Consider the following 27688-nt stretch of genomic DNA (forward strand, 5'->3'; position numbering starts at 1 on the left):
GCAGCGCTGTCCGTCCTCGTTCTACTCGGGGCGCGCGCGCGCGCGCCTATTGCGTGTTTTTGTTCTATCTGTTTTATATATCGGTTGGCTCGTCTTCGCTGGTCGCTCTGCGTCGTGTGTCCCCGTGGCCCAGAGAGAGGCATAAAAAATTTAGAGCTCGCCGAAGTAAGGTCGAGGGGGTGGTGAAGGCAGAGGGGCTGGAGGAGAAGGAGAACGAGTGAACGAGCGAGCCCACCTCGAAATCAAAACAGGCGGCGGAACAACAGCGCAAAGTAATGCTGACCAAGTTCATCGTCGTCGCCGTCCCCGGCACTGCTACTATTGTTGCTAGTGCTGTTGCTATTGCTGCCGCCGTCAGCCCGGTCGTCAACATCGTCACTGACGCCGACACGAACACCGACGATAACAGACATCGAAAAGTCTACTACGAGGATGCTCACTACCATTCGATTCACTACGAATGAAGCTCGAAAACTGTTACCCTGATTTTCCCGGGATCCCTGATCCCCTCACGATGATCGCCTATGTCACCATCGTGCCCTTTGTACTGCTTGGTCTCCTGGGTAAGTCCATCCAGTGTCCATCGCTTAGGATGTCTTTAGGGATATAATGGGTAATTGATGTAAGAAAAGCTTTGAACACAGAGCCAATTGTTGGGGTCAAGACTTGCATTGTTCAAATTCTGCTTTGCATCGACTTTGGCTTAAAATCACATCAATTTATTATAAGAAATTGTCCAATGGTTTTGTAGAGCGCGCTTGCCTCTTGCTCAAAACGATTACCACTTTATTGACGAGGGGCAAGTACCGGTTGTTGTTGCTCAGACATTAAAGCCAAATGATTTGTTTCTATAATTCAAGAAATTTTATCGAGCATCTCTACTTTCTTGCATCGATAATTAACTTATTCGTCCTATGGTATTTCACGCTTAAGAGCTTGTCGAAATGGTAATAATTTTCTATCAAGGATACCATCTGTATTATTAGCTTAAGCGTGCACGTTGACAATGCTAAGTATAACATTTTTTACAATTTTTTGCCACGAATGACTTTATTTTCGAATTATATTATCGAATATCATTTTTATAAAATGACGTTAATCTAACAATAATTTGAGCTTACATACCTGTTTTTCAAAATAGAATTCTTTAAAAGTAAATGATTATTTATAATCTTGCTACATTAGTTCCTGCAAAAACATTGGCAAACTAAATTGATATTGATTATTCGTTAGTGTTGTTTTTACAATGCTAAAAGCTCTCTTTGTTTCAGTGCCACGGCTGTTTCATTTTTCATTTATTTATCCGAATTGTACACCGTTCACGTGTGTATTTATAAAAAATTACATTAAAAGATACGAGCGACTACGTAAAATTGAGTTTGTCGTATTTGGAAAAAATTGCTCGTGTGGTACTCAAATTTTGCACTTAAAATACAATATAAAGTTTTATAATGTTTCATAGAGCGGCATTAGCTCACGACTAATATTAATCATTAATCGAATCTTAAAGTATTGCACTTAAATTAGTAAATCGATAAACTGTTGGACATCGGTTAAATAAGTATTACGAATAAAATGAAACTAAAGAGACTACGTAATAAGCAATTGTTGTATTATAAGAAACCCAATGTTTGCCTTTAGGTCAAGCTAGTACACACGACGTCAAGGGATCAACGTACTGCGAGTTTTACAATGAAACAATGTGTGCAGGGGAGTTCAGAGACGATTGCGTGGAGAAAGAGCAGTGCGGACCACACGATCCTGACAAACGCAATCATTGTTACGTACTGTGGCAGTATGACAGCGTTACGCAAAAATCGACCATAAAGTTAAAAGTAAGCGAAAGTAATGGTATTTGCCTCTTGGTTTTACGCATTTAAACAAAGAGTCATAACGGATAGTCGGCATCCTAAACGTACGTTTCCTTTCAGCATAATTCTTTCATTTTTATCACTCAAGCGCATCTTAAGCAGATTAAATCTCATTCAATTTTTTAAACATTGTTTTACAAACTTTTAGGGCTGCTTCTTGGATAGTAAAGAGTGTTACGATAAGCAGCATTGCGTGGAGAAGAATGCAGACAGAAAGAAGCAACACTTTTTTTGCTGCTGCGATGGAAACATGTGTAACAAAAATTTCTCATGGGATCCACAACCAACACAACCACCTCGAATTATACATGGTAAATAACAAATCGGTCGGGATTTCTGTCGGAAATTCTCTTTATTTAGATAATTCATCTAAATCGAGCTTATTTATTACAGAATTCGAAGCTGTTCCTAATACGGACCAACAAGTGGTAACACTGGTCCTATCGATATCTATTCCCATGTTACTAATTTTCGTTGTACTTACGGGAATAGTCTACTACTACCGTCACACGAAATTGGGTTACTTCAACGAGGTATTCAAATTATCCATCTCACTCTAATCTCGCAACTAATCAGCAATACAATATGCATAAAGTCAACTAGTAACGTTCATTTTCATTGTCCAATTACGTACGACGTTTAGAGCACTCCCATTGGTGGTATCTCACAGCTCACTCGGTCATTTTCATAACAATTGAAGCGAATCCTTTTAGCCTCTGGCATGCCAATGTATTTTTCACACTGAAAAAAAGTCACGAAAATAGTCCGAGACAGTGAGAGACCAGGAGCTCGCTCAAGCATTAGTTAGCCACAATTAAGCATTGAAATAATGTAGTAGTGAAGAGTGTAAAGAGTCCAAATCCCAACGTGACAACTCGCTCTTCCAGATACCGACGATCGAGCCGGGCCCACTGCCACAACCCTCACCGAATCTCGGCAATCGACCGATCCAGCTGCTGGAGATTAAGGCTCGTGGCCGATTCGGCGCCGTGTGGAAGGCCCAATTAAGAGCGGAGGTCGTCGCGGTCAAGGTCTTTCCCATTCAGGACAAGCAATCCTGGCAATCGGAGCAGGAGATCTTCAAACTCGCCCATATGGATCACGAGGATATTCTGTGCTTTATCGGGGTCGAGAAGCGGGGCGACAATCTCCAGGCCGAATTCTGGCTGATCACCGCCTACCACGAGAAGGGCTCTCTGTGCGATTATCTCAAGGCGAATGTCGTATCTTGGCCGGAGATGTGTAGGATCGCCGAGTCGATGGCCAGGTACCGTCAGCCGTTATGTCATTTCGAGCTTTTGCACAATAATACCACTACGGTTGGCTTTCGCGGGGTGGCTTTCACTTTTAATGTCGAGCCACACTCGAGGGGAAATTCTCGATGTGTACGTAGGAGATGCTGTCGTAGATGCATTATAGCGTCTCGCTGAGAGAGAGAGAGAGAGAGAGAGAGAGAGAGAGAGAGAAAAGTAACTCGTAGTGGCCAATGGCTACTTGGATGGATCGACATTGAAAGTATCGAGTGCGATTTAAAGTATTACGGACTTGAATTCAATAATTTTGGTACGTAGTAACTTTTGCATTAGCAGCACGTTGCTCGATTAAAAAATTTCGATTTTGTCCATATTGTCCACCGATCGGTTAGGAATTCGCAAAAGCCTACCAATATGTGCCTTAAGAGTATATACAAAATCAAACGGCCAACGCATTGTCCTTGAGATACATTTCTACTTTTTTTTTTTTATTTTTAAACATTTAAACCGTTGAGTGCAGCTTTGCGCACCCGGGGAGAAACAGTGGAGGAGACCGCGCTCGCATATTTCGTACGAATGATAATAAGGCAATAAAGGCACTGTGCAATTTCCAGGGGTCTGATGCACCTGCACGAGGAGATCCCGGCGAACAAGGCCGACGGCTACAAGCCCGCGGTAGCGCATCGCGATTTCAAGTCGAAGAACGTTCTGCTGAAAAACGACATGAGCGCGTGCATCGCGGACTTCGGTCTGGCCCTAATTTTCCATCCGGGGAAGCCCTGCGGCGACACCCACGGCCAGGTTGGGACGCGTCGCTACATGGCGCCTGAGGTCCTCGAGGGGGCGATCAACTTCACCAGGGACTCGTTCCTGCGCATCGACATGTACGCCTGCGGCCTCGTACTATGGGAATTGGCATCGCGATGCACCGTACAAGACGTGAGTCGTTTGAAGGACAAAGCACCGTTAGTCGAGGGTACTTGTAGTTCGCATGCAACTGTATTCACATATCCAGGATTAGTTGCATTAGCACTAGCTCGCGGATGGGTTTGGTGGACGGACGGGTGTAATGTGAGTTGGTGTGAGGTGGGATTGAATTTAAAGAATTTTAATTGGGATGTGCGACGAAATTAACAGAAGGTTACTTTAACTGTAATAGGAATATGCAGTATTTCTCTTTGTAATTTTTGGCGCTAATTTTTGTTTTTACATAAGCTTAATTAAATATATCAAATATCGAAATAATGCATGATAAAATAAGCGATGAAGTTGAAATTTTTGACGTCTTATGTTTTTAGTAAAATTTTGAAATGCTAAGCTCAACGCCTCATTACCTCACGCACATGTCACTGCTCTATTATTCTTTTCTCCGAAAAGAAAAGTCTTGTCTTTTTTTTTTTTTTAAATTCTTATTATAATTATCATTGTTATTATTATTATTATTATTATTATTATTATTATTATTATTGTTATTAAGAAGTAAAGAAAACAGTCGATAAGCATAATAAATAATATATTTTCAGAATTTTCGTACATCATCGAGCATTATCAAAATGAAGATGATAACGTTTAGATGTGCACAAAAATAAGTTTTTATTGTCCAAATAATAATTTTATTGAGATAATTTTATTGTTACTTATAAATTCATATGCTTCGCTGCGTGTCACTAACACAATTGTTCATTTATAAATCGTAGGGGCCAATTGGTGAATACAGGCTACCCTTTGAGGAAGAAGTCGGACTTCATCCTACTCTCGAAGATATGCAAGAAAGTGTGGTTCACAAAAAGGAGAGGCCATTGATATTGGACACTTGGCGCAAACACCCGGTAAGATTCAGACTTTTTGGGAGGTTTTTATTTTCCATTTTACACATAGTTTATTTGAATGTAGTAGGAGCTTATTCATTCTGAAATGGAGCAAATACGCTGTTTGCTTATTCGTTATTTAAATGTAAAATAATATAGGACTTGTAATGTTCAAATATTTTGCAAATTACTAAATATATTCGATAAATTGTATCATCGTTTAAAGAGAGAGAGAGAGAGAGAGAGAGAGAGAATAAATTAATCTATGACTTAAAATTAAAAATTGAATTTTTAAATATTTTAATACGAGTTAATACACACGGTGACATCGTTTATTTATTTTATTATCAATATTAATATAATATGTAAGCTTTTAATAAGGTAGGCGATGTACCTGTTTAGTTTGCAATTATCGGTGAATTCAAACATCGAAATATGTCAACATTGTAAAAAAAAAAAAAAAAAAAAAAAAAAAAAAAAATTAACAAATAGAAATAAATACCGATCCTTTCGGCACCTCCAAGTGACTATTATAATTTAATTAAAATCTCATTCTGTAATATTAGACTCTAAGTGCTACGGATATATTTTCTCAACAATTGACAGGGATTATTAATAAACAGATCCCTAAATTTTATTAAAATCATAATGTCGACAATAAAGATGACAAAAATTTTTTTACCGAGCTCTCGTTATCGAAATAATAACGACCTCGAATCAATTCCTGAAAGATTGATAGTCTTATAAGTATAAATATAACGGTGATTAAAAATTGAAAAATAAAGACTGACTGGTGGTGGCGTATAACCATCTTGATTTGCGGCGTTTTAAAGTCACGATTGAAAATACTACTACTACTACTACTACTACTACTACTACTACTACTACTATTAATAATACTAAATCTCTCCTCCCCCCCTCCCCCGCCACACACACACACACACACACACACACACACACACACACACATCACGTCATTTTATCCAATTTATACGATTTATACGATAATAATACCATAACCCCGTCGTCTTTAGTGATCAATTCCACGAATTGGTTTAATTATTCTTAATATTCGAAAAGCATAGAGTCGTTTAATAAAAGCGACGAATGACGATTTAATTATCGAGTAATTCGAGCCTCGCCCCCCCCCCCCCCCCCCCCCCCCCCCCCCCCCCCCACCCCCTCGCCCCTCGAACTCCGTCATCCGCTCTGTTAAAGTTATATAAAAATCAAGAGCTCAATAATGTCAGTTGGTGCAGGCTAAAAGCTCGTGAATTTTCGCGCCAATGAAGCGGCAATTTCAATTTCACTGTTTAGTTGTGTTTATAGCCATCACGATAATCAGCGGATAAGCGTTTTAACAGGGACATTAAAATATTGCTTCCAGGGACTACTGGCCATCTGCGACACGATGGAGGAATGCTGGGATCACGACGCCGAGGCGCGACTCTCGGCCTCGTGCGTGATGGAGCGAGTGGCGTCCTTGAGCCGAAGTATGGTATTAAATTCATCGACCCTCATACGCGTCGACAACACGAGCGAATCCCTTACCACGAAAGAGTCTAGTATGTAGCGCAACATTCGTATACATTGTGGATATTTGCATCGACGTGACCAAATGTGCCGCAAGTATCGTCGCCAGCAGCTAATGGAGCCAGCAGACAGTTTTGGGAATACTCGTAACGCATACAGACACATTTCTGGCCTGGCTATACGCGCTACTAGCACACACGATTAATGTATTGGAGTAGGAGTGGCGGTAAATAGATGGCATGAAGGTATGGTCTCGCATCATTCACATCGCAGCAACCACTATATCATCGAATTCATTGACACTCTGGGGAATAAATACATTTATCGATGAGGCATCCAGTGCGGAATGGCGCAATGATGTATTAGGGTACAGAATTTGCAAACGTTTTTGCAAATTGCCGGCAACGGGTTTTCATGCTCGTTCAGCAACTAAAGGGATTGCTGGCAAAGTCAAGATTTTGAGGGAACTCTTGGCTGCGGAGGTATAGTTGGTCGATTGGCCCCACGCTAAACGTGCACGAGTGTCTCTCTTCATCCTTCATCCTTCGAATGTGATCTTGGCCGAGTCGGAGAAGAAGGTGGGGCAGTGACGCTTTATGTTTCTTCTTTTCTTATCTGTGTCTCGAGCTCTGCTCGCGCCAGCAGCTTCTCTCGACTATAATTACGCCTATAATAATACCATTGGCCATTAACGCATTATTGGCGTATAACAATTTCATATTTCAAGGTTGTGAATAATTACAAACATCCTGATTATCGTTCAAGCTTTGTGCATAATGTCGTGGGGCATCGTGGTATTGTGCATTTCATTTGGAATCGTACTCTATTATTATTTGCCATCTGGCTGTGTGTATGTTAACAAAAATTTTTGCTACTAAAAATGACTATATAGATTACTTAATAGATTACAGCGTGTATAATAACGACTTTGTAGCTTATAGTTTCTGACAATGCACAGCCGATCGTTATTTTCGTATAGGGGCAAAGCTCTTTCTTACATATACATAAAACGAAGAAAAATTAAGCTATGACATGGTGTTTTCTTATTATTTATTTATTCTTTTTTTTTTCTTCTTCTTCTCGTTTTTTGCTTTCTCGCCAATGAATTCAGCTTTCATAAATATTATTATTTGTCTCTTGTACCATTTGATATAAATAGTGTTATCGCGCGCGTGACAAGATATCGAGATTCTACTTATTGCAAGGTAGATGTTCCATTAAAATGATTGAAATATCGTAGAGCCGTGCTTTGCTGAAAATGTGACTTTAACATAAGACGAATGAAGCAATGTTAATTCATAATAATTACTTTTATCGTTTACAATGAGATAAAGCTTTTGAAATAAATTCGCTTAAATACGAGCGATAGCTTGGTAATTGCTCTAAATAACAACTTTTAGTTTACATTAAAATGTATTATCCTTAGTTAATGCTTAATAGAGATATTTATCGGTTGTTTGATCATTGCCCTTCGAATCAGTGGGGCTAATTTTTCTTCTCTTGCTGCGTACTTACTTGTATAATAATCAAACGTCGCAAGGGATTATTGTCGATAATATAAATTAAAAACGCCATAGTCATATCTTAATGAAAAAGCACGTCAATGGGGAACGACGGTTTCGTATATATCGATATTTATACTATAGAACCATGACAAGTACTACGGTTGCTGGTTTTCTGGTTTTTTTTTTTTTTTTTGCTTAATTGCCATTTAATGTAATTTATAGTTGATTATGAAATCCAGCAATGTTGGCGTTAAATATTCACTTCTTAAGAATTTTGAGACATGTACCGTACGCTCGTATTTAATGTGTCAAAATGCATTTTCATTGAGTCTTTTGCTTAGCTATTTGGCAAAAGGAATGTTTTCGCGCGTTGAAATCAATTGCTTTTCCTCTTGTTGATTCTGATTCTTATAGAATATCATTTTGTTAAGCCGATCATTCGCTAATTCACTTGATAATTATAAATTGAAAAATTTACGTATTTTTATAAAATAATTTCCATTGTATAGTATTGAAATAAATCTTACATACAACATTTTGATATATATATATATATATATATATATATATATATTAACATTTCCGATGTGTTCCTATGTTTGAAATAAGCCCTTTACATGTGAACGATGATTTTTCTAAATTGTAATTTTAAACAAATGCAAAGTATAGATTAAGTTTTTTTCTTTTTTTTTTCAACACGCTGCAATGGTTATTGCTACATAATTGCCTTCGGTGCATATAAGCAGAGGAATACTTGGTGAAAGTTGCATTCCCACCCTTGAATATATTTATAGTTAATATATCACAATGCTCTGTACATAATTACAATAATCACAGTAAATACGTTAAATTTGCACCTGTACATTATAGCGAATCGATTTTTAAAGAGCCTAACGAATATATGCACTGCGTTGTTGAAGTTTTTGTCACATTAAATGTCACGCTAAAAGAGCACCTCGTTTCCCATTGACAAAACTTGAACCAAACGTGCCCGTTTTTAAATCATCGGTACCACCTCGCAAGAGGTTATAACTATGTATGTATAAATGAATACGCAGGAATAAATTTACAAATATTATTTTCAAAGCATAAGTTACTTCATGACTTCTTATATGCTTATGAACATGGAATTATTGCCAATGAAATACTAATATCGAGCGTGTTCTTTTGTAAATGCAAAAAAACGCTAATATATTATAATTCGGATATAATAAGGATTATTCATGTAATATCACTATTTAACTTAATATTTAATTTTTCACTATCTTAATAATTATATAATTGCTTTAACATTATTATTATTTTCTATTATTATATATTATTAGATATTATTATTATTATTATTATTATTATTATTATTATTATTATTATTATTATTGTTATTATTATTCGTGCAGCTTAAAAGAATTGCATAACATTTTTATTTCTGTGCATTTATGAACATATGTATTATTAACAATATTCTTGAATCGCATATAAGACACGAGAAAGGCGAAGAAAAGGAAAGAAAAAAATGTTCAAAGAGGTATTTAAGATTATGATAATGAATCTTGTTACAATGTACCTGGTAGACACAATCGCGCAGTCGATTGACAATGCCATGAGGAATTATGTACTCGCGCAATGTTCAATCTTTAGCTCGTCTTTAACGTTCATCTCTCATTAATAAAAAATTTTCCCGCGTTGAAACTTTATGTACGGAATGAAGTGAGATAAAAGATTTAACACAAACTCTAAATACGTAATTAGTTTTCTCTTCGAATGACAAATGATAATGATAATAAAAATGTTTACTAGAATGAAGAGAAATGAACGGAAGACAAGACGTAGATATTTCTCACGCAAGCCTCGTCTTTATAAAATTTTTTGGCCTCCTACTAAATATAGACATTTATATCATTGACGTGCAAAGAAAATACTTATAAAAAATTTGAAACTGTTATTGTGAATCATTAAGGGGTGAAATTGTACAAATGCGAACGTAAAGAGCAATGTCCGACCCATTTTTACGTAATCTCGAGAGTAAAAGGAGAAAGAAAAAGAAAATTATTGATCGACGATCCTTTGTTCGTCTTCCAAGGTGCGCAATAATCGTGTTTAATTCTTAAGTTAAAGACACTCCAATTTATCATTTATCATTAACCAGCACTTTTCTCATTTCTCTCATCCTCTCATTAAAACGAATTCTAAAGTGTTTAATAATATTAAAGTCATTGCTTTTCATTTCAATTTCAGTACATTCAATCGATTATGATAAACTTTATTTTTTTCTTTTTTTTTTTTTTTGACACATTAAACCAGTACGTAGATAACTTCTTTATTGCGAAATTATTCAGTTTGCTGAATCACTTGCCATTTAGAATGTAAATAAATATTGAAAATTAAAAATTTAATTAAAGACCAAAGGAACGAAAACGTTAATTTTTAAAGTGAAACATTCATTTTTTGCGACGACGTTTCTATCCGACGATTTAACTTATTCTGCATATTTGATAAAATCACTAAAAGAATTCATAATTAATTCCTTTAAATTTAACATTAAACGCTTAAATATTAAAAGAATAATGCTTTTTTTTTTCTTTTTTTTTTTAATTCAACATTTTAGAATGATTTGTTAATCAATTCGTATTACAATATTCAATTGATGAGTGCGTATGTAATTAAAAAAAAATGAGCGTTAAATCCTTGGATTTTGCTTTCCTTTCGAATTCTGGCTTTCGACGGTGCCAAAATAAAAGCAGGATCATAAAAGAAAACAATAAAGTAATTAACTCATTGTAATTGTAACGCCAAGCGCTTCTGCAACTTATGCCCCCCCCAACCACATCCCACGTCCCACCTACCACATCACCCGTCCAACGACCCCCGTCACAAGTCCCAAATTATTGTACACTAGAAAGAAAATTTATAGCGACGATGTATCAGATGAAAAACGCAAAACCGGGTGTACCTAATATAAATAATTATTCCACGATAATGGTAATCAATATTATTGTAATATTATTAACAATTGTCTAAACAACGTTACAAAATACAAAGTGCGTAAGAATATTATGCATTAATTATAAGCAAAAAGTATGGAGTGGCCATATAATGCCACTCTTTTTTCTTATATAGGGGCCCAGACATATCGGACTGCGACGACAAATACGACAAACATATTTTTATCGGCTCGCGAGTGTTTAGGGTAGAGAATAAAGTGTTAAGAAACGTCGGACAGTCAACGCTTATTATGAGAAAATGCAATTACTTACTTTTAACATAAAAGATTATAATGTAATCACATAAAGCTACCCGAGATGTTACTACAGCTTTTCCTTAAAAAAAAGAAAGAAAAAAAAAAACATGAAAATAATTTGTAACCATAACGACGCTCAAAATTTAATTATTAGAAGAAAAAAATTAATAAATTTTTCTATTATACAATGATGAATTATATTATTATATATTATATATATTATTATTATGAATTATATAAATTATACAAAATAACGAATGCCAATGTCAATATTTAAGTCGACCTTTACGGTATTTTATTAATATTCATAGTATATGAAATTCCAATATCCAATTTATAATTAAAATATGTTGATATTTAAATTAAATCTGGCAAAGACGAATAAATTGTAGATTGTAAACTCCAATGATATTATATTGCGTTCTACATACATAATATCAAAATTGATTTTGATGAGGATTTCATAAGGATTGTACTATTTAAATGATTATCTATAGAACAAAAAACTGTCAAAAACATATTTACAATAATAATAATAATAATAATAATAATAATAATAATAACGATAAGAAATAAAATTAAATCATTGTCGCTATATAATTTACGAGCATTTTCGATTTGGTTATGTGAGGTTACTTGAATTATAATTGAATATGTTACTCTAAAACAACGGATTGTTACGTTTTAAGAAATTAAAAGCTGTTAAATATTATTTTTGGCTAAATTAACTTTTTGTACATACCTAAAACATTATAATTTTTGTAATAAATAATTTACATAATATGTTCGCATTTAATTATGCTTCTTTGTAAAAATGCACCATTAAGTGCAAAATTTATTTTATAAGAATTTAATACATACAATTCACAATAGCGATGTTTAAATGATTTTTTCATTGAAATTATCATCAAATAAACCTTGTTTTTAAAACACCTTTCAATCTAAACATTTTTGTTTTAATAGAACAAAACAAAAAAAAAAAAAACAAAAAAAAAAACAAAAAAAAAAAGAATAAAAAAAGCGATGACTGTCCGAAATGATTTTAAATATTCATCTTCTAGGATCTGGCTATTAATCACTATTTATCAATAGTTTATCGATGTTAGCCAGAGATTGATCGGGCTCAGTTAGGTTTAAACTCGGAACAAAAATTATTGAAAGTGAATTAAATAAAGAAGCAAATTTTGATTGAATTTTGTAAATATAAAAACGATAAATTCGGTTATAAAGGGTATTATTACTAATGATTTTAATAAATTGTAAATAACATTAAATAATAATTTCAGTAAACAATTTTGTCATCGCTTTATTGTTTACAAAAACAATGTCTACGCACGCTTTTATAACGAAATTTCATTTGTACTAATTGAATACTAAAAATACATCTTTATACAGTTTGTGTTCATACTAGACTTCATTTATTCATTGTTGGTTCATTGTACAATACATAGTAGAACCTTCAATACTTTTTTAATGACAAATATATTTAAATATAATTATTACATTTACAACAACAACAACAACAACAACAACAACAATAACAAAAATAAATAATTAAATAAATAAAAGACGAAGTAATAAAATAAACGTCTGTGTTCAAATAATAAAGTAAATAATACAAAACAACATTGAATCTTGTCTTATAAACGGAAAAATAAACTTAGTATCCAGAGAAAGCATGTTCGTACATTTCATCATATTATTCAATTTTTTTATATACGGCTAAGATCAATAAAATTCGCTACCTATTGGAATATATTCCTTTCGACAATTATTTATGTATATATATATATATATATATATAAAAGAAAAAATAATTATTTGTTTTACCGATTGATGAGCACAAATAATTGTTACAATATAATTTGTATTATTCAATTTAAGTGGAGGTTGTTGAGGGAAATGTCATTTCACAGTAGAAAATAATCATTAAAAGTTGCGATACTGAACCAAGTCAAATAGAATATTGCGAATTCTTTGAAAATACAACGGGTTAAATAAAGGAAAAGAGAATTTCGGTAAGTAGAGAGTGAAAGACAACTAAAAGGTATATTGCCATATGATTGTTTATTGAAATATTCATTAAAATGTAAATAGAAATTCCAAAACAGATATCATTAAGGATACAGATAAGTGAAAGCGTATTTATGCTATCACTAACAGAAATAATAAGTTAATAAGTCTGTCAGTTTTGATTATTTTTGTTTATTATTGTTAGAAATTTTCTTTCTCATGAAATAAATTCAAGGCAACATGAATTGAATTAATGTTCAGCTAAATAAACTATTCGATAGTATTGCTGCGAATGAAAAAATTACGTAAAAGCTAAAGATTCGCATTATACGAAAATTAATACTACAATATATTTGTTATTTTTAAGTTTTTAATTTGATATCTATGTAATAAAATTCTGTGCGGTGCACACTCAGTCTATGATGTAAAATTTCGTTCTAGTCTAACTCAATACATGGATCATGTAATTAACGTGGATACTAAGTGGATATTTTATTTACAAAAGACAAAGCTATATTTTCACTCATAAATAAATATATAAATGTTACTTATGCTACATACATAAGTCTAATTATAGTACTTGAACATTTTCTTATTAACGTAAGATATTGAATGATTAGTGATCAGTATTGCAGGTTTTACCAGTTGATTGCAATAAATTATTGATTACCGCACATAATTTGACCAATAAAATATACAAGACCATTGACGCCAGCGAATCAAACAGTTTCAGATCTGGTTTATGGGTTTAATTTTATTGCGTACATACTCATCATTTGTATGTCTCGTGTGAGTCATCGAACTGACATTTTTATTTGTAAACCGAAGGGAATTATAAAAAAAATTTCCTTTATGGAGACCGATTAATCCGCATATGATATACATTCATGCGCGCTCGTGCATTTGTGTACGTATATGCATATATGTATACATGAAAACGCGTGATAAGTAGAGGCGCGTCGAAACATATTGTTAATCTAGATAAAGTAAGCAATTACTATTAAGTGATTTGTTTCATAGTTATTTTTTATGAAAAAAAAAAAAAATTAATACAAATTATTGGCTATATATATATATATATATATATATATATATATATATATATACACATGGTAATAAAAAAATTAACAAACAAATTTAGTATATTCCTACCATTATGGTATAATCATAGAGACTTTGATGATCGGATGTTTCTCCGCACCTAGTCGATTGCAGGTTGACTGTAAATAAAATTTAAAATACAAACTAAACTACATGTAATTTTGGAGACGTAAGACTATCGCGATTAAGCCAGAAATGAACCAGTCGAGAGATTTGTTTTTTTTTTTTCGTCCTTAGACCTACAGTGAACATCTGTTTAGTAAATATATTGCATTATGTTTTTCCCTTTTTGTTTGTTTTTTTTTTTTTTTTTATTGAAACTACTGCCAAATGTGCAATTTTAAAATTATTGGTATTTATATAGTACTTGCAAATTGTAACGATTTTTTATTAAGAAACGATTGGCCATTTGATCATACTGCAGCCAGCAAAGTTCCGACTCGTAATATTCAAAATTGATATAATAATTCAAATTAGACCTCGGAATTGTTATTTCTCCAGCTGTTAAATACAATTTAAACTTAAAGAGGTCAGTGCTCTTTTTATGATGAATGAGAGCTTTGCAAACTTTTTTATCTTTTTTTTTTTTTTTTTTTTTTTTTTTTTTATTAAATTATTGTTTAATTTCTACAGCCACTGATAAATTTGAATATGATATTGAAAATGTAATATTAATTCCAATAATATTATATTGATTCACGTCCGCACTCATCGGCAGTTACGCGAAGAACCAATACAATAGTCATGATAAACTAAATGTTTCTCGCAATAGAAGAATATAGAAAGATGACCGTTTTTTTTTTTTTTACGGAATATGTATACACGTAAATATATATATGTAGATAAACCGATTCTTTTATTTTATTATCATGTAGATTTATAGAGTACTATTGAAGAAAGAAAATTACATGAGTTATTTTGCAGTGGCATTGCAAGAATGAGAGTGATTTTTAATGTTTTTAATGGATTGTATCGTTCATTAATTTCGAAATATTGTAGTTTTAAATAGAACAAACTTTTATGCAATTATCCGATAATTTAACAAGTTACAAAATTCTCATACGATGGATGATTAAAGTAAAAACAAAAAAAAAACAAAAAAAAACAAACAAACAAAAAAAAAAAACATTCGACATTTTGTTTTTTATTGCACGAGTAACAGCTCGTAATAAACGTAACAGAACGTATTTCAAATATCGAATTTAACGTTACCATGGACTTTTGTTATTCCAGGGTATTTAATGTAGAGATTAACAAACAAACAAACAAAGAAAAAATAAATAAATAAAACAGATAAAAGAGAGAGAAAAACTATGTTAAAGCTAGTATTGAACGAGCGATTTAAATAATATAAAGATTTTGTGTATGCAAAGATCTTATATCGTGTAAGCACAATTTAATGTATTATTATACTGTAATATTTTTTGCATTAAATACTTTTTTTAAAACTGAAGCTCAATGTTATTTTATCTATTATATTTCCGTTTAATTTTATTTTATTGGAACTGAATTTTACCAATTGGATCACGACGAGCCACAGTCAATCAAGAATTCCAATAATTTCACTGGCTGTTTAAAACATATTTGTCATTACATATTTGTCATTAAATATTAACGAAGAAGAAGGAAGCAAAAGTTACAATAACAAAACCACATTTTCATACTTGAGATAAATTTTATTAGCTTATTACTCTTTACTTCTTATGTCACATGCCAAGGAATACACAAGCGAGTAAAAAACACGAAGCGCCTAACGTTCGAGTGTTATCTTTTGGCGCTACAGTTGTTTTCATATTATTATAATATTAACGTTATTTCTTATCATTGGAATAAAATTACCTGGAAATAAATACCAAAACAAAACAAAAAAAAAAAAAAAAAAAAACAAAAAACAAAAATGGTACCGCATTGAATTACTTGTGCGCCGGATAATAAGGGGCGTAGCAAAAAAATTACATAAAATTAAAGATAAAATACTTTTTGTTATAAAGTCGAAACATACTCGGTATGCAACAATAAGGTGGTTCGAATGGGAGAGATAAGGAAAGCATATTCTCTCAATATATCCGCTAGAAACTCACTCGTCTACAAGCTATCATCACAGTTACATTTATACATAATATATAATATATTATATAAGTTATTATTCGACATTGCCCACCTCATTGATCAATAATCATTAATTTCTATAATTTTTTGCTGTATATATGTACATTATGGCTATAAATAGCTGTATGCTCGTATTATTAAATACATTCTGGTTCGAAAGCCTAGAAATGACTAGCGACTATACTCATTTTACTCTTCATTATCATCATCGTCATCCTTTTCTCCAGCTCTCTAATATCTTATTATATATATATATATATATATATATATATATATATATTCTTATCAGTAATAATAACCTCAAAATCGTATATTATAGTAATAATAACATCAAAATCGTATATTATTAAACTGCTGACTCTCGGCTTTTTTTTTCTTTTATTTTTTGTATGATTTTTTAATTTGTTTTTTTTTTCATCTTCTTTTTAACCGTGTTTTTTGATCAATATATAAACGAAGCATCATCGTCGTCATCACTAATTAACACGTCAATCAATTGATTCGCCAAATTTCTCTCTCTCTCACTCTCTCTCTCTCTCTCTCTCTCTCTCTCTCTCTCGCTCGTCATTCGTAATAATAATAATAATAATAGTTATAGTAATAATAATAATAATAATAATAATAATAATAATAATAATAATAATAATAATAATAATAATTAGCATTCTATTTGTTTGGACCTCTTTCACTTGCACATTATGCCGCTTAAATACATTGTTCTCCTTGGCCGTCTCTTTTAACTTCAATATGTACATCTTTTGGCCACGTCGAGGACGAGCGATCTACCTACCACCGTTGGTCCTGGAGACGATCGTCGTCTGTTGTTAGGTCTGTATGGATCTCACGCAATTGCGCGGCACGAGTCCCTTTCGCTCTCCTCTCGCGCACAGCAGCCACTTGTTGTCCACCTCGAGGATTACCTTCAGCTTTTCACCCTCGCTGAACGACAGATGTCCATCCTCGGATTTTGGTTTGCTCGTCAGCGTACGTACGACCCTGTCGAGTCGAAAATGCGCGTTACCAAGCGATACAACTTTGCGTTACTTCGTTTGTCGATTTTAATAATAACGGGGCACATGCGAAATTATATTTTCACGATACGTCAGGAGTTGCTCTTGATGGGCTGCTCGACGCGCCTCGCGACGATATCATCTATCCTCGTGCAGCGTTATGTCAAATTATTTTATTATAGCATTCATCAAAATTATAATTCCTCGTGTAATGTTATATAAATAAATATTAAGATTGTTTGGTGAAAATTGTTAATCATGGGCGGCCGGTTTATCGACTCGAGACTTTATTCCAAACCAAAGATAAGAGTGAAATAATATGAAAAATATACAAGTAGAAAACCACGGATTAAAGACGTACTTGGGCGTCTGCTTGGGCGGCAGACTTTTAGGAGGTCCGGCGATTGAGTGTGGCCTCGGCAGTGAGGTCGAGGCTGCCCTTCTGTGGGGCGACACGGCGCTCTTCTCCTTGGCCCCGGTGCTCTGGGTCTTGTACGGCAAGGAGCTCGGCCTCGTGAGGTGCGTCCTCGGCATACCCGTGCTCTCCTGATCGAGCCGGCTGGTTCGCCTCGGTGAATCTTTACCGTTCCTCTGCTCCACGGCGAACTTCTTCGCCGTCTGGCTCACCTTGGTCGTCGTCCCGCCAATTCCGGCGGCTAGTTTTTTTAGGGAGGGGATGCCCGAGGGTGACTTGATCGTCTTTGGCACGAGGCCAGCCGACGTTTTCACCGGCGAGGTGAGCGGGCGCGGGATCTTCGACTTGCCGAGGCCGGTGGGTGTCGTCCGGGTCGGCGACGGCGGTACCGTAAGCCCAGTGGTCTCCTTAACGCCACCACCGTCGTCGCGGCCAAGATGCTCCCACTTCTCCTGGAGTTTCCGGAACTTTGTGTCGCCGACGACTGTCGGCTCTGCAACGGTTTCCACTACTTCCCTTCGCAACTTTGAATCTATGGAAGAGAATGTCGCGTTAGCGGCCGTTTTCACTCTCTCTTGACTAAGCGTTAGCAAGAAAGAACTTGAGAGTGAGCGAGGGACGACTCACCTCTGGATTCCGGTAACTTCAACTGCTGTTTCGTGTGTACGACTCTCTTCGGGCTAGCTCTGTTAAGTGGCGAATGCTCCAAACTATCCGTATAATCCTCCGAATCTTCAAGTTTATCGAAAACGTGAAACTTGGCGCCGAGAGGCATGTGACTCCATCTCTTCTTCATCTCTTCCACGGCCTTTTTCTCGCCGTTCTCCTGCTGTCTTGTGTCGTATATGACGCAGGACCTTGGCCTCGTCGATGTTGGCTTCTTCCCCTCCAAATTAAGAGCACTGCCCTGACCGAAGCTATTGTGCAATTGTCTGTATTGGTAGAGCAAATCCAATTGGAAGGGGCAGCGCGACAGCGGATGGAGGGTGTTGAGGAAAGTGTTGACGATCATACGGCTGTCCGAGTTGCCCAATGCTCCGATGAACAAGCTGTTGTTGTTGTAGTGCTTGCGTAAAATTGATTCGCGCGTGCATAGGTAGGCGAACCAGGCGTCGAGCGCTCGCAAACTATTGATTTTTTTAGGAAGAACAATAGGAAGAAAATAATCAGAATTTAATTCGAATCTCTTATTACAAGCAATTTTATAAGGAATTTTTTTATGCGCATACGCGACCAATGGGATATAATAATTTAATATTGCAATAAGATTTTATTATTGTACGGGAAATGGCACGGAGTGGAAAACTATCGAAGCTTACGTAGCTTCGGTAATGGAAAAATGAAACTGCCTGATAGAAACTCACTTGAGCAAACCAAAGACGAAAGCATGGAACTTGAGCATGCCTTCGGTGATGAAATCCTCTCCGTTGATTTTCTGCACAAGGTCATTCAGCGTCTTCGTCAATGGGCCCTGTTGAGACGAAGCTTCAACGACTTGCCAAACGCTATTGGCGATGGGTCCGAACGTTGAATTGAGGTGCGGTTTCAAGCCGTCGGACATGACGGCATATAGTGCTGGGCATAGCTGACTGAGACAAAGCTGAGAGCACTCGTTGCCATCGTTGTAACCCTGACGGCTGCACACGGGCTCGCTATGCCAGAATTTCAGCAAAGCCTCCACGGACTCCTCCACTGACCAAATCATTTCTTAACGGGACAGATTATGAATTTAAACGATTTGCAATGTTTGGTAATAAACGAATATGACGCTCTTGTCAACGCTTTTAAATAAGACACGAAACATGAAACTATATATACATATATATATATATATATATATTAATTTTAAATTTTACTGTAATTAAATACTGTAATTGTAAATTATTTAACAATTTGAATTACGTTTTTTGTCGTCTAAATCGGGAAGTTTCACCTCAGCGTTCATATCCGCAGATTCACTCACATTCAAGCGCTCTTTCTCCTCTCCTACGTTTGCCTAGCAAAAGCATTAATACACTTTTAATAAATATCAGCATGAATATAAAAAAGCCTGTTGGTTATTTATCAATAATAATGTATGTACTTTATTCTCGGAGTATCTCGGCTTCTTAGTAACAGCGAAGCTCACGGTTTTCTTTTGTGAATCGGCTATGTCGATAATTTTTGCCATATCCTGATTCATCTTGAGAGACAGGAACCTCCTTACACACGATCGTAATTTCATATCCGAATCGCATTCGCTGCCTGTGTCTCCGTCACTGCTATGGGATGAAATGCCACTACGCTTTAAAAAATCTTCCAATTGTCTTACTTCCTCACCACTGCTTTCCAAGTCCATATTATCCGATCCTTTCAGCCTGTCTGTAATATAAAAACAAATGCATTATTTTTGTTCGTTTTTTGTTGTTGTCGAGGTTGTTGTTGTTTTTATTAGTAAATTTGAAAAGACCAAGTTCTGAATAAAAATTCTGACCGATGAAGCTCTGATATTTTATTAAAAATGTTCCAAATTTAAGCGGGGCTGAATTTTATGTTTACACGAAATGTTAAAAATTATGCCTCATTGTTTCTTCTTTGCGTAATGATTAAAGAATATTGCATTCAAGTTAGAATTTCTAAGTAAGATATACAAAATAGGAATTTTTCACATAAAAGAAAAATTTATATAATTAAAAATCTATATAACTAAGATCAGTATTCTTTTAATATATATATATATATATATATATTGGAGGTGTAATTCTAATTACGAACGAAATAATGAAAAAAAAGAAAAAAAATATTTTTATTGTCAAAACACTTATTATTTTCATTATAAAATATTAATAAGTTCGCGTTATACATGAAATATAAATTAATAATGTATTTTTTAATAAAATAAATTTCTTTTTAATACCTTTTAAAAGAAAGTTATATATATATAAAAAATTATGAAATTTTAACTCCTTAAAGTTTTTAAAGTTTGTAAAAGAACATTTACATACAAATCAAATGAATTAATCTTTGTTTATTTATAATAGAATCGTTATATTATTGGTTGAACTAATTCAGCCATATTAATTTTAAACAAATGGGTCTGATATATCAAATAATGTTCGGTATCAAAGATGAAGAATATAAGAGTATGAATTAACTATAAAAACATATGAAAATAACGTCATCGCAAAGAGATTGATCGTACCGAATCGCTGTCTCTCTTCAATCTCGTCGATATCCTTCTCAGAGTCAACGGCATCCGCAGGCCTGAACATGTATAAATCGTTATTCATGTAATAGGGTTCCTGCAGCGACATCCTCTTGTTCTCCTGGCCAAAGCCATGATGCTTGCCGCCGACTTCCACCTCGTTCATCTGACCCATCTCGAACATGCTGCAGCGCTTACCGACCGTAGTGGCAGCGGTTGCTGCCGCTGCCGCTGCCGCTGCCGCAGCCGCCGCCGCCGCGGCTCGGTTTTTCCGGAGAATGCTACGCGGCAAAGGTGGCCGTGGAGGTGCCGACACCAATTCCGCAGCTTGAGGCAAGGAGATAGAGCGCTTGGGGAGACTCGGTGCAGTAAAGTTGCGCTGCTGACTGGCCGGATGTCGACTCGGCAGGATCTTCTCCTGGCCAAGCAGTGACGCCTCCGACGAGACGCTGTCGTAGCGGTACAGGTACAGTGGATTGTTACCCTACATCCGTGACGATCGATGATTAATATCTCGGTGTTCAAGCTTTTCCGGCAGTTGTTGCATATACACGTACATTAAGCTTTCTCCGCCACGGTAATAAAAACGTATATAAAAATACGTATAAGAAATAAGTAAAAACATAACGAATAGTGATGAAATATAGAGATTTTACGTTAGTTTGAAAGAAACATTTAAACTCTTTTGCGTCGTGCTGTTTAATTACAAAATTTTACGCATTTATGGTAATGAAAATACATAATGGTATACGCGCAACCTCTAATGCCATACCTACTATGGGGCTTCTCTATCGTAGAATTGATAGAAATTATGCGTTAAGGAGAGATTAGCGATATGTCTTTCAAATGAAATTCAATCCTGCAGAATTGGGAATAAAATTTATCATGCAAGAGCCATGTCATGCGATGGTTCGGAACGAACGACTAACCAGAGCAGCATTGCCAGAATTTTGCTGATTCGAGGAAGAGTCGGATAATATGGTGGAGGAGCCTCTGTAGCCGGATGAAGGCTGTGTTGCGGTGCTGCTGCTTGACGTTATAATGGTATTGGGGATGATGTCGCTGAGCGTTCGCCTTCTGGGTTTTATCGGCGGGGTCAGACAGAAGAGCGGCATCCTCGCCTCCTCGCCCAAGGTGCGCAAGTGTCTCGAGGCCTCGGGCACGTCGTGCAGTATCTTGCGGTACTGATTGGGTAGCAAGAACGTGAGGGACTCCCAGTCCTTGACGTGTGAGAAGCCACGCTGCTTGAGCGCGTCGACGTCGTTGCAGGAAAAGGGTCTGCCGGTCTTTCCTATCCGCTTATTGAACATTTGAGGCTTAAGAGCGATGTTGTCGTAGCGCGTCTCCGAGCTGTTGAGGAAGGACAGGTCAGGTAGGGTGTAGTTCGGGTATACCACGAACACCTGCTTCTCGTCAACGGTTTCACGGGGTGACAAATTATTGAATTCCTTGCTGTTACTAAGCGATGGATAAATCATGGATGTCTGCACGCCATTGTCCTCCACTTCCGTCATCACCTATCGGCAAAAAAAGTGCTCGTCGCTCAAAAAAAAAAGCACATAACTAAAGAAATAGAATATAGTCTTTCGTTACTATATACAGTTTAATACTCGAACTTATAGACTCGAACAGTATATAGACGAAAATTTCATTCAACTAGGAGTAGATTCACGTATAAAGGTGTTCGATTTTTTTTTTTTTTTTTTTTTTTTTTTTTTTTTTTTTTTTTTTTTTTTTTTTAAATAGAAATGTAGTGTTCAACCTGGGTGCCCGTGGTAGTCTTTGTGCTGATCTCTTTCTGCTTAATCTGGCTGAAGCTGGTGTCCTTGGCGCCCGAAGAAGCGGATTTCGACGTATTCAGCAGATCCTCCATGGAGGTCGAGCAGTTAGAGGACCTCTTGGGAATGTCGCCATTGTAATTGTCGGTCTTGACCCACTTGATAGCGAGATCGTTGCTGGGAGCGTTGATACTTCCCTGCTGGGCCTGCTGAGGCCTATGTATCTGGGTGTTGTTGGTGCCGCTCTCGCTGTTGCTGCTCGTCGGCCAGGCCGTATCCGTGCTCGTATCCGTCTGATCGAGGACCAGACTCATGCCCTCGGTACTCATGCTTTTCTGTTTCATAAACAGACGCACGAGGCTCATGTTATGGAGTTTCTTATTCGATGACAAGGTGTTGCCTACGCTGTCCGAGCTCTCCTCGTTCATTGAGCGGCTCGCGAAGGATCCCGAGCTCTGGAGTCGACCACTGCGGCTGCTTGTTTCGCCAGAGTCGACCTGCAACGGCATTCGTTAGCTGACCGCTCTTTAATTTAATTATCGTTTATCCAGATTTATCCAATGTGGACATCGAGCATTAGCCGAGCTACGAGCTATCAATTGCTCCAGATATCAACTACCAATTTACATTGTCACGGCGAAACTAGTTTAAATCAATGTATGGATCTATCGTATGAATCTGTAGGCTAATTTTATTCTTATATGTCCAAGCATACGTACACGCACACTCACACACATATTTGCTTTAATAAGACGATGGAGATGAATTATTATTATTATAGGCAACGAGTAACGAATTCTTACACGTACCATTATCGATTAAATCTACACGCTATTACAATTAAATTTTATTTTATCATATTATTACATTTATACGCTTGTCTAATGTAATCAGTAAATTAAGCTTTGATATATTGCAGCTATTTTTATAAAAGAATTAATAACTAAACGAAGCCATTGCAAAATTAGCTTACATTATGAAAGATTACACAAGATAAGCCTTACAAAATTGTAAGTACAATAAATAGTTTTATAACTGTCGGGCTTGATTACACGATAAATGCATAAAAATCGTTTTTCGATTATTATTATTTATTTATTTATTTATTTATTTTTTTTTTTTTTTTTTTTTTTTAATATTTGGCATAATTTATTTTGCAATGAGACTCACGGAAAAATTGAGGGGCATCTCGATGCGCTCAACTTCATTTGCCCTACTGAGATCCGGTAAACTTTGACTCCTCGTTTTCGCCGGGATGATAAATCGAGCGGCACTGGTGCTAATAACAGGATTCGTCTGAAGGAAATTTGGCGTCGTATTATTATTGCCAGACGGGTGCCGCGTTATCGTTTTACTAATAGACGAGTGTTTTAGATTGCTCCAGGTCGTGTAGATTTTGGAATCGGAGCAGGCCATCGACAAGCTCAATAAATTCTTGAAGTTTAAAGCCTTGTCGTAATACGTATCTGGCACTTCGTAAACCTTTTGTTTTTCTGGATATAAGCAAAAAAAAAAAAAAAAAAAAAAAAAAGAAAAAAAGAACAGAAAAATTGTAAAAATGACTTTGTACAATTATCTTTGTGGGTTCGTTTTTCTTTAAATTTTTTGCTTTCAAAGTCCTCAATAAATGCGTCTAATTTAAAAATACAACAGTTAAATACATAAATATTGATTGTAACAATATCAATACTTTGAGAATGTAGGGTGAGTTAGTAATAAATGAAGAAGAAATTTGGCATAAATATATAATAAAGATAAAATACATAAAGATAAAATAATCAATAATCTCGCTGTACATTGAATAAAACTATATAGCATTTATTATTGCATATAACTCGAGATGCCAGCAGAATACCAATATTAAAAATAGAAAACTAATATTAGCAAATATTAAAAAATTAAATAAACGAAAAAGTTCGGTCCATAAAAATTATGCATTTGAAATGACAAAAAGACATAAAAATTTATGGCGTAAGTAGACGGGCGTGTGCGCGCGTGCGTGCGCGCGTCTGTGTTTGTGCGTACGTGTGCAGTGTTTGTGTTTTGTGTTTTGTGCGTGTGATAGTAATAATAACAATTTAATATTATATAAATATAGGATAAAATGTACGTTGCAAGTATGTATGAAGTAAAAGAAATTATTAATGACCAAAGCTATCTAATGTCATTTAAAAATGTTAAACGCTAATTAGTTGCTTGCTCTTTTCAAATGCACACTGAACTACTAATAAAATAAATGTACTCGAGCTCATAACTGATTTACTCAAATTTCTAAACAATGAATAAACATCGTACAATGGAGTTTTTGGGGCAAGAAGCGTTGGGTTTACGCGTGACTATTTATAAGAGAGTATAACTTTTTCAAAATCTCGGTCAGGCGTGCGCCGAGGAGCGGGCCAATGGAGTGCCAAGAGTCCAAAAGACTCGGTAATCTCTACCTTGATTGTCGAAGTCTTGCGAGCCATCTGAGTACATAGCGATGCTGCCTTCGAACGCGATCGTGTAGTTATTCTTGTTGTTCGTCTGGCAGGTTATCAGCATGTCCTCGCAATCGAGGGAGTCGACGCTGTAGCTGCCGCCCGGAGGAAGCATCGGCAGCTCCTTCACCGGGGAGAACAGCAGCGAAGACTTGCAAATGGATATGGTGTCCGCGGTGGAGCATGCCGAATCCTCGCCCTTATCGAGTCAAACAGAAAAATGCGCGAACAATTAATAACAACTCCCACTCGGGGCTGCCTATTATTTTCTTAATGCGGCGCGTGACATGTTATTCTTTTACTTATTTGCTTTATCATTATACTTTTGTCGCTTTCCTGTCTCCTCTTTGTCTTTATAGCCGCAGTTATTGCGATACTCTCTACTCGTATGTATATCCAGCCTTTAGTGTGAGGAGTTGCAGCATCGATCGATAGATGCACACCTTTAAAAGCCAAGTTTTATACGAAGGGAATTTAATAATAATTAACAAGGGCCACCGATGAAATATTAATCGAGCGCGAGTTTTCTGATAATGCGATAACGAAAGTATAACTCTTTCTTCTTCGTTTGTTGATCTTTTTTTTCTTTCATTTTCTAATCGAAATTAATTATTTTGTCGCAGGAAGCTCTTAATATTAAGCTTTAAGCTACATAAGCTTGCAAATTATCAGTCCTATTCATTTGTTTGTTGATTTTTTAATAAACTTATAATTGCATTGATTTAGCTTGATGATGCATTTCACTTAAAAGAAATTGTATTAATGCCAATGTCAAGATAATTAATCGTAAAGCAACACGTACAGAGCAAGAAGTTTCGGTGAAATTTGTAATGTGCAATGCACATGTAAAATTTATTCTCAAATGTTATAGATTATCATCGTAGGACTAATAAATAATTTTCCGCGACCGAAGTTTCACTTAATAAAAGTAAAAGTGATATTTTCTTTATTTTCATGTAAAATTTCTTGATTTACTACTGCTACTAGTGAGTGTAATTTTACATTTTAAATCATTCATCTTCAAAATATGGTCGTTCAATTTATCAAGAGAAGGAAGATCTTCAAGTCCTTTTAAACGTGAAACCTCGTTTCGCAAATTTCAAAGCACATTTATTTCAATTGGCCATGCGCTTTATGTTTTATAAATATAGCTTCCACGCAAGATAATTGCTGTGAATTAATCTTTCGTAAAACACTTATTATTATTTATCGTTTAAAGATGTGGAATAATAATATTATGAGATTAAAAATATTTGATGAAAAATAAATGACAATTTTACTTAACTACTTGTCGGTGTGTACTTTCGCGCGCTTGTACTAATGTTTTACAATTAAAGTATCAAATATTTGATGAAATCATCTCGGTACCATTAATTATCATTATTATGATTTTCTCTAAACTGACAATGATTTAATTATGATTATTGCAATTGAATAAATCAATCTTAAAATTGCAAATATACTGTTAAGGAATAAATGAATTTTATTTTCATATTATGGCACATCTTAAATTTAACTTATATTAATAGAAATAGAAAGAAATATAATATACTTTTGGGCCACGTATAGAAATTGTCTTTGATTGCTTGAAGCAACAGATATTTTGATATAAACATTCAATGTAAACCAAATGGCTCTGGTTTGAGAAAAGGATAATATTATATCTGATACCCATTTTCATAATTTTAGTATTGTTAAGTGAATGTATCCTAAAATCAGTGATGGCAGTATAATAAAACATGTAAAAAGCAGATGAACAGTAAATTTTGCCTGAAATAGGGCCAACGTCGTACCTGACTGCTAGCTCGAGGACTAATGGAGGAACTGATGTCGAGCTTTTCCATGACGGAGCCAGATATACTGGCAAATCTTTCACGTTGGTAGTTAAACTGCCATAGAAGTAATTCATCAAGTAACCATTAACAAATCAATGATAAAGGAAATTGATAAACAACATTTGTGAAACAAAATTGAACAAGAGAAATTATTAATGTCTCAAATGCGAGATTAAAATATCATCGAATAATACATAGTTAAAGCAATGTAAGCTTATGTTGTACATTAACGTCACTTTGAACAAAATATTTCATTTTCAATGGAATATAAGATTTATTGAATTATTATGATTGTATTTAAATGTAGAAAAATACATATTATAGATAAAAAGTTGTATATAATATAATCCATTTGCCAATGTAATTAAAAAAAGTGAAAATTTTATTTAAATTAACTAATATGAACTTACGAGCAAAGATCTATGAGCACTCGGAGTACATTAGCTTATCTTGAAAAATAATTTATATCTATGCACTTTTTTCATAATGTTAATGTAGTCTCAAATTTCAATGACACTATTGTCTAATATAAAACAATAAGAGAGGTTGGGAGTTGGT

General features: G+C 35.0%; 2 protein-coding genes across 2 annotated transcripts in view; one reads left to right on the forward strand and one right to left on the reverse strand.

Moving 5' to 3' along the window:
* put (activin A receptor type 2 punt) lies at positions 1-6631 on the forward strand. Its single transcript, XM_011501549.1, has 8 exons — positions 1-563; positions 1642-1835; positions 2020-2182; positions 2265-2404; positions 2759-3138; positions 3739-4063; positions 4822-4953; positions 6320-6631. Exons 1-8 carry the CDS (start codon positions 461-463, stop codon positions 6503-6505), a joined length of 1623 nt encoding a protein of 540 aa, XP_011499851.1. The 5' UTR covers positions 1-460; the 3' UTR covers positions 6506-6631.
* Positions 6632-17042: 10411 nt separating this feature from the next.
* Positions 17043-27688, reverse strand: part of LOC105363778 (uncharacterized) — an 18214-nt gene continuing 7568 nt past the window's right edge. Inside the window, exons 4-15 of the mRNA XM_011501550.1 lie at positions 27089-27184; positions 25257-25494; positions 23989-24311; positions 22803-23315; positions 21970-22557; positions 21038-21524; positions 19940-20217; positions 19759-19852; positions 19221-19563; positions 18484-18983; positions 17803-18388; positions 17043-17427 (exon numbers count right to left, since the gene is read on the reverse strand). Of these exons, the coding sequence (XP_011499852.1) occupies positions 17256-17427; positions 17803-18388; positions 18484-18983; positions 19221-19563; positions 19759-19852; positions 19940-20217; positions 21038-21524; positions 21970-22557; positions 22803-23315; positions 23989-24311; positions 25257-25494; positions 27089-27184 (4218 nt within the window). The 3' untranslated portion in view covers positions 17043-17255. The remainder of the gene's footprint in view (positions 17428-17802; positions 18389-18483; positions 18984-19220; positions 19564-19758; positions 19853-19939; positions 20218-21037; positions 21525-21969; positions 22558-22802; positions 23316-23988; positions 24312-25256; positions 25495-27088; positions 27185-27688) is intronic.

The sequence above is a fragment of the Ceratosolen solmsi genome, unplaced genomic scaffold (assembly GCF_000503995.2).
Source record: "Ceratosolen solmsi marchali unplaced genomic scaffold, CerSol_1.0 scaffold28, whole genome shotgun sequence".
In the NCBI taxonomy this organism is placed as follows: domain Eukaryota; kingdom Metazoa; phylum Arthropoda; class Insecta; order Hymenoptera; family Agaonidae; genus Ceratosolen; species Ceratosolen solmsi.

What these genes read in the sequence shown, in the direction of transcription:
- put (XM_011501549.1), top strand. Translation starts at nt 461, where the DNA reads ATGAAGCTCGAAAACTGTTACCCTGATTTTCCCGGGATCCCTGATCCC. An exon ending in ACCACCTCGAATTATACATG is followed by an intron (nt 2,183 to 2,264) that starts GTAAATAACAAA and finishes TATTTATTACAG; the next exon opens with AATTCGAAGCTGTTCCTAAT. An exon ending in CGCGATGCACCGTACAAGAC is followed by an intron (nt 4,064 to 4,821) that starts GTGAGTCGTTTG and finishes TATAAATCGTAG; the next exon opens with GGGCCAATTGGTGAATACAG.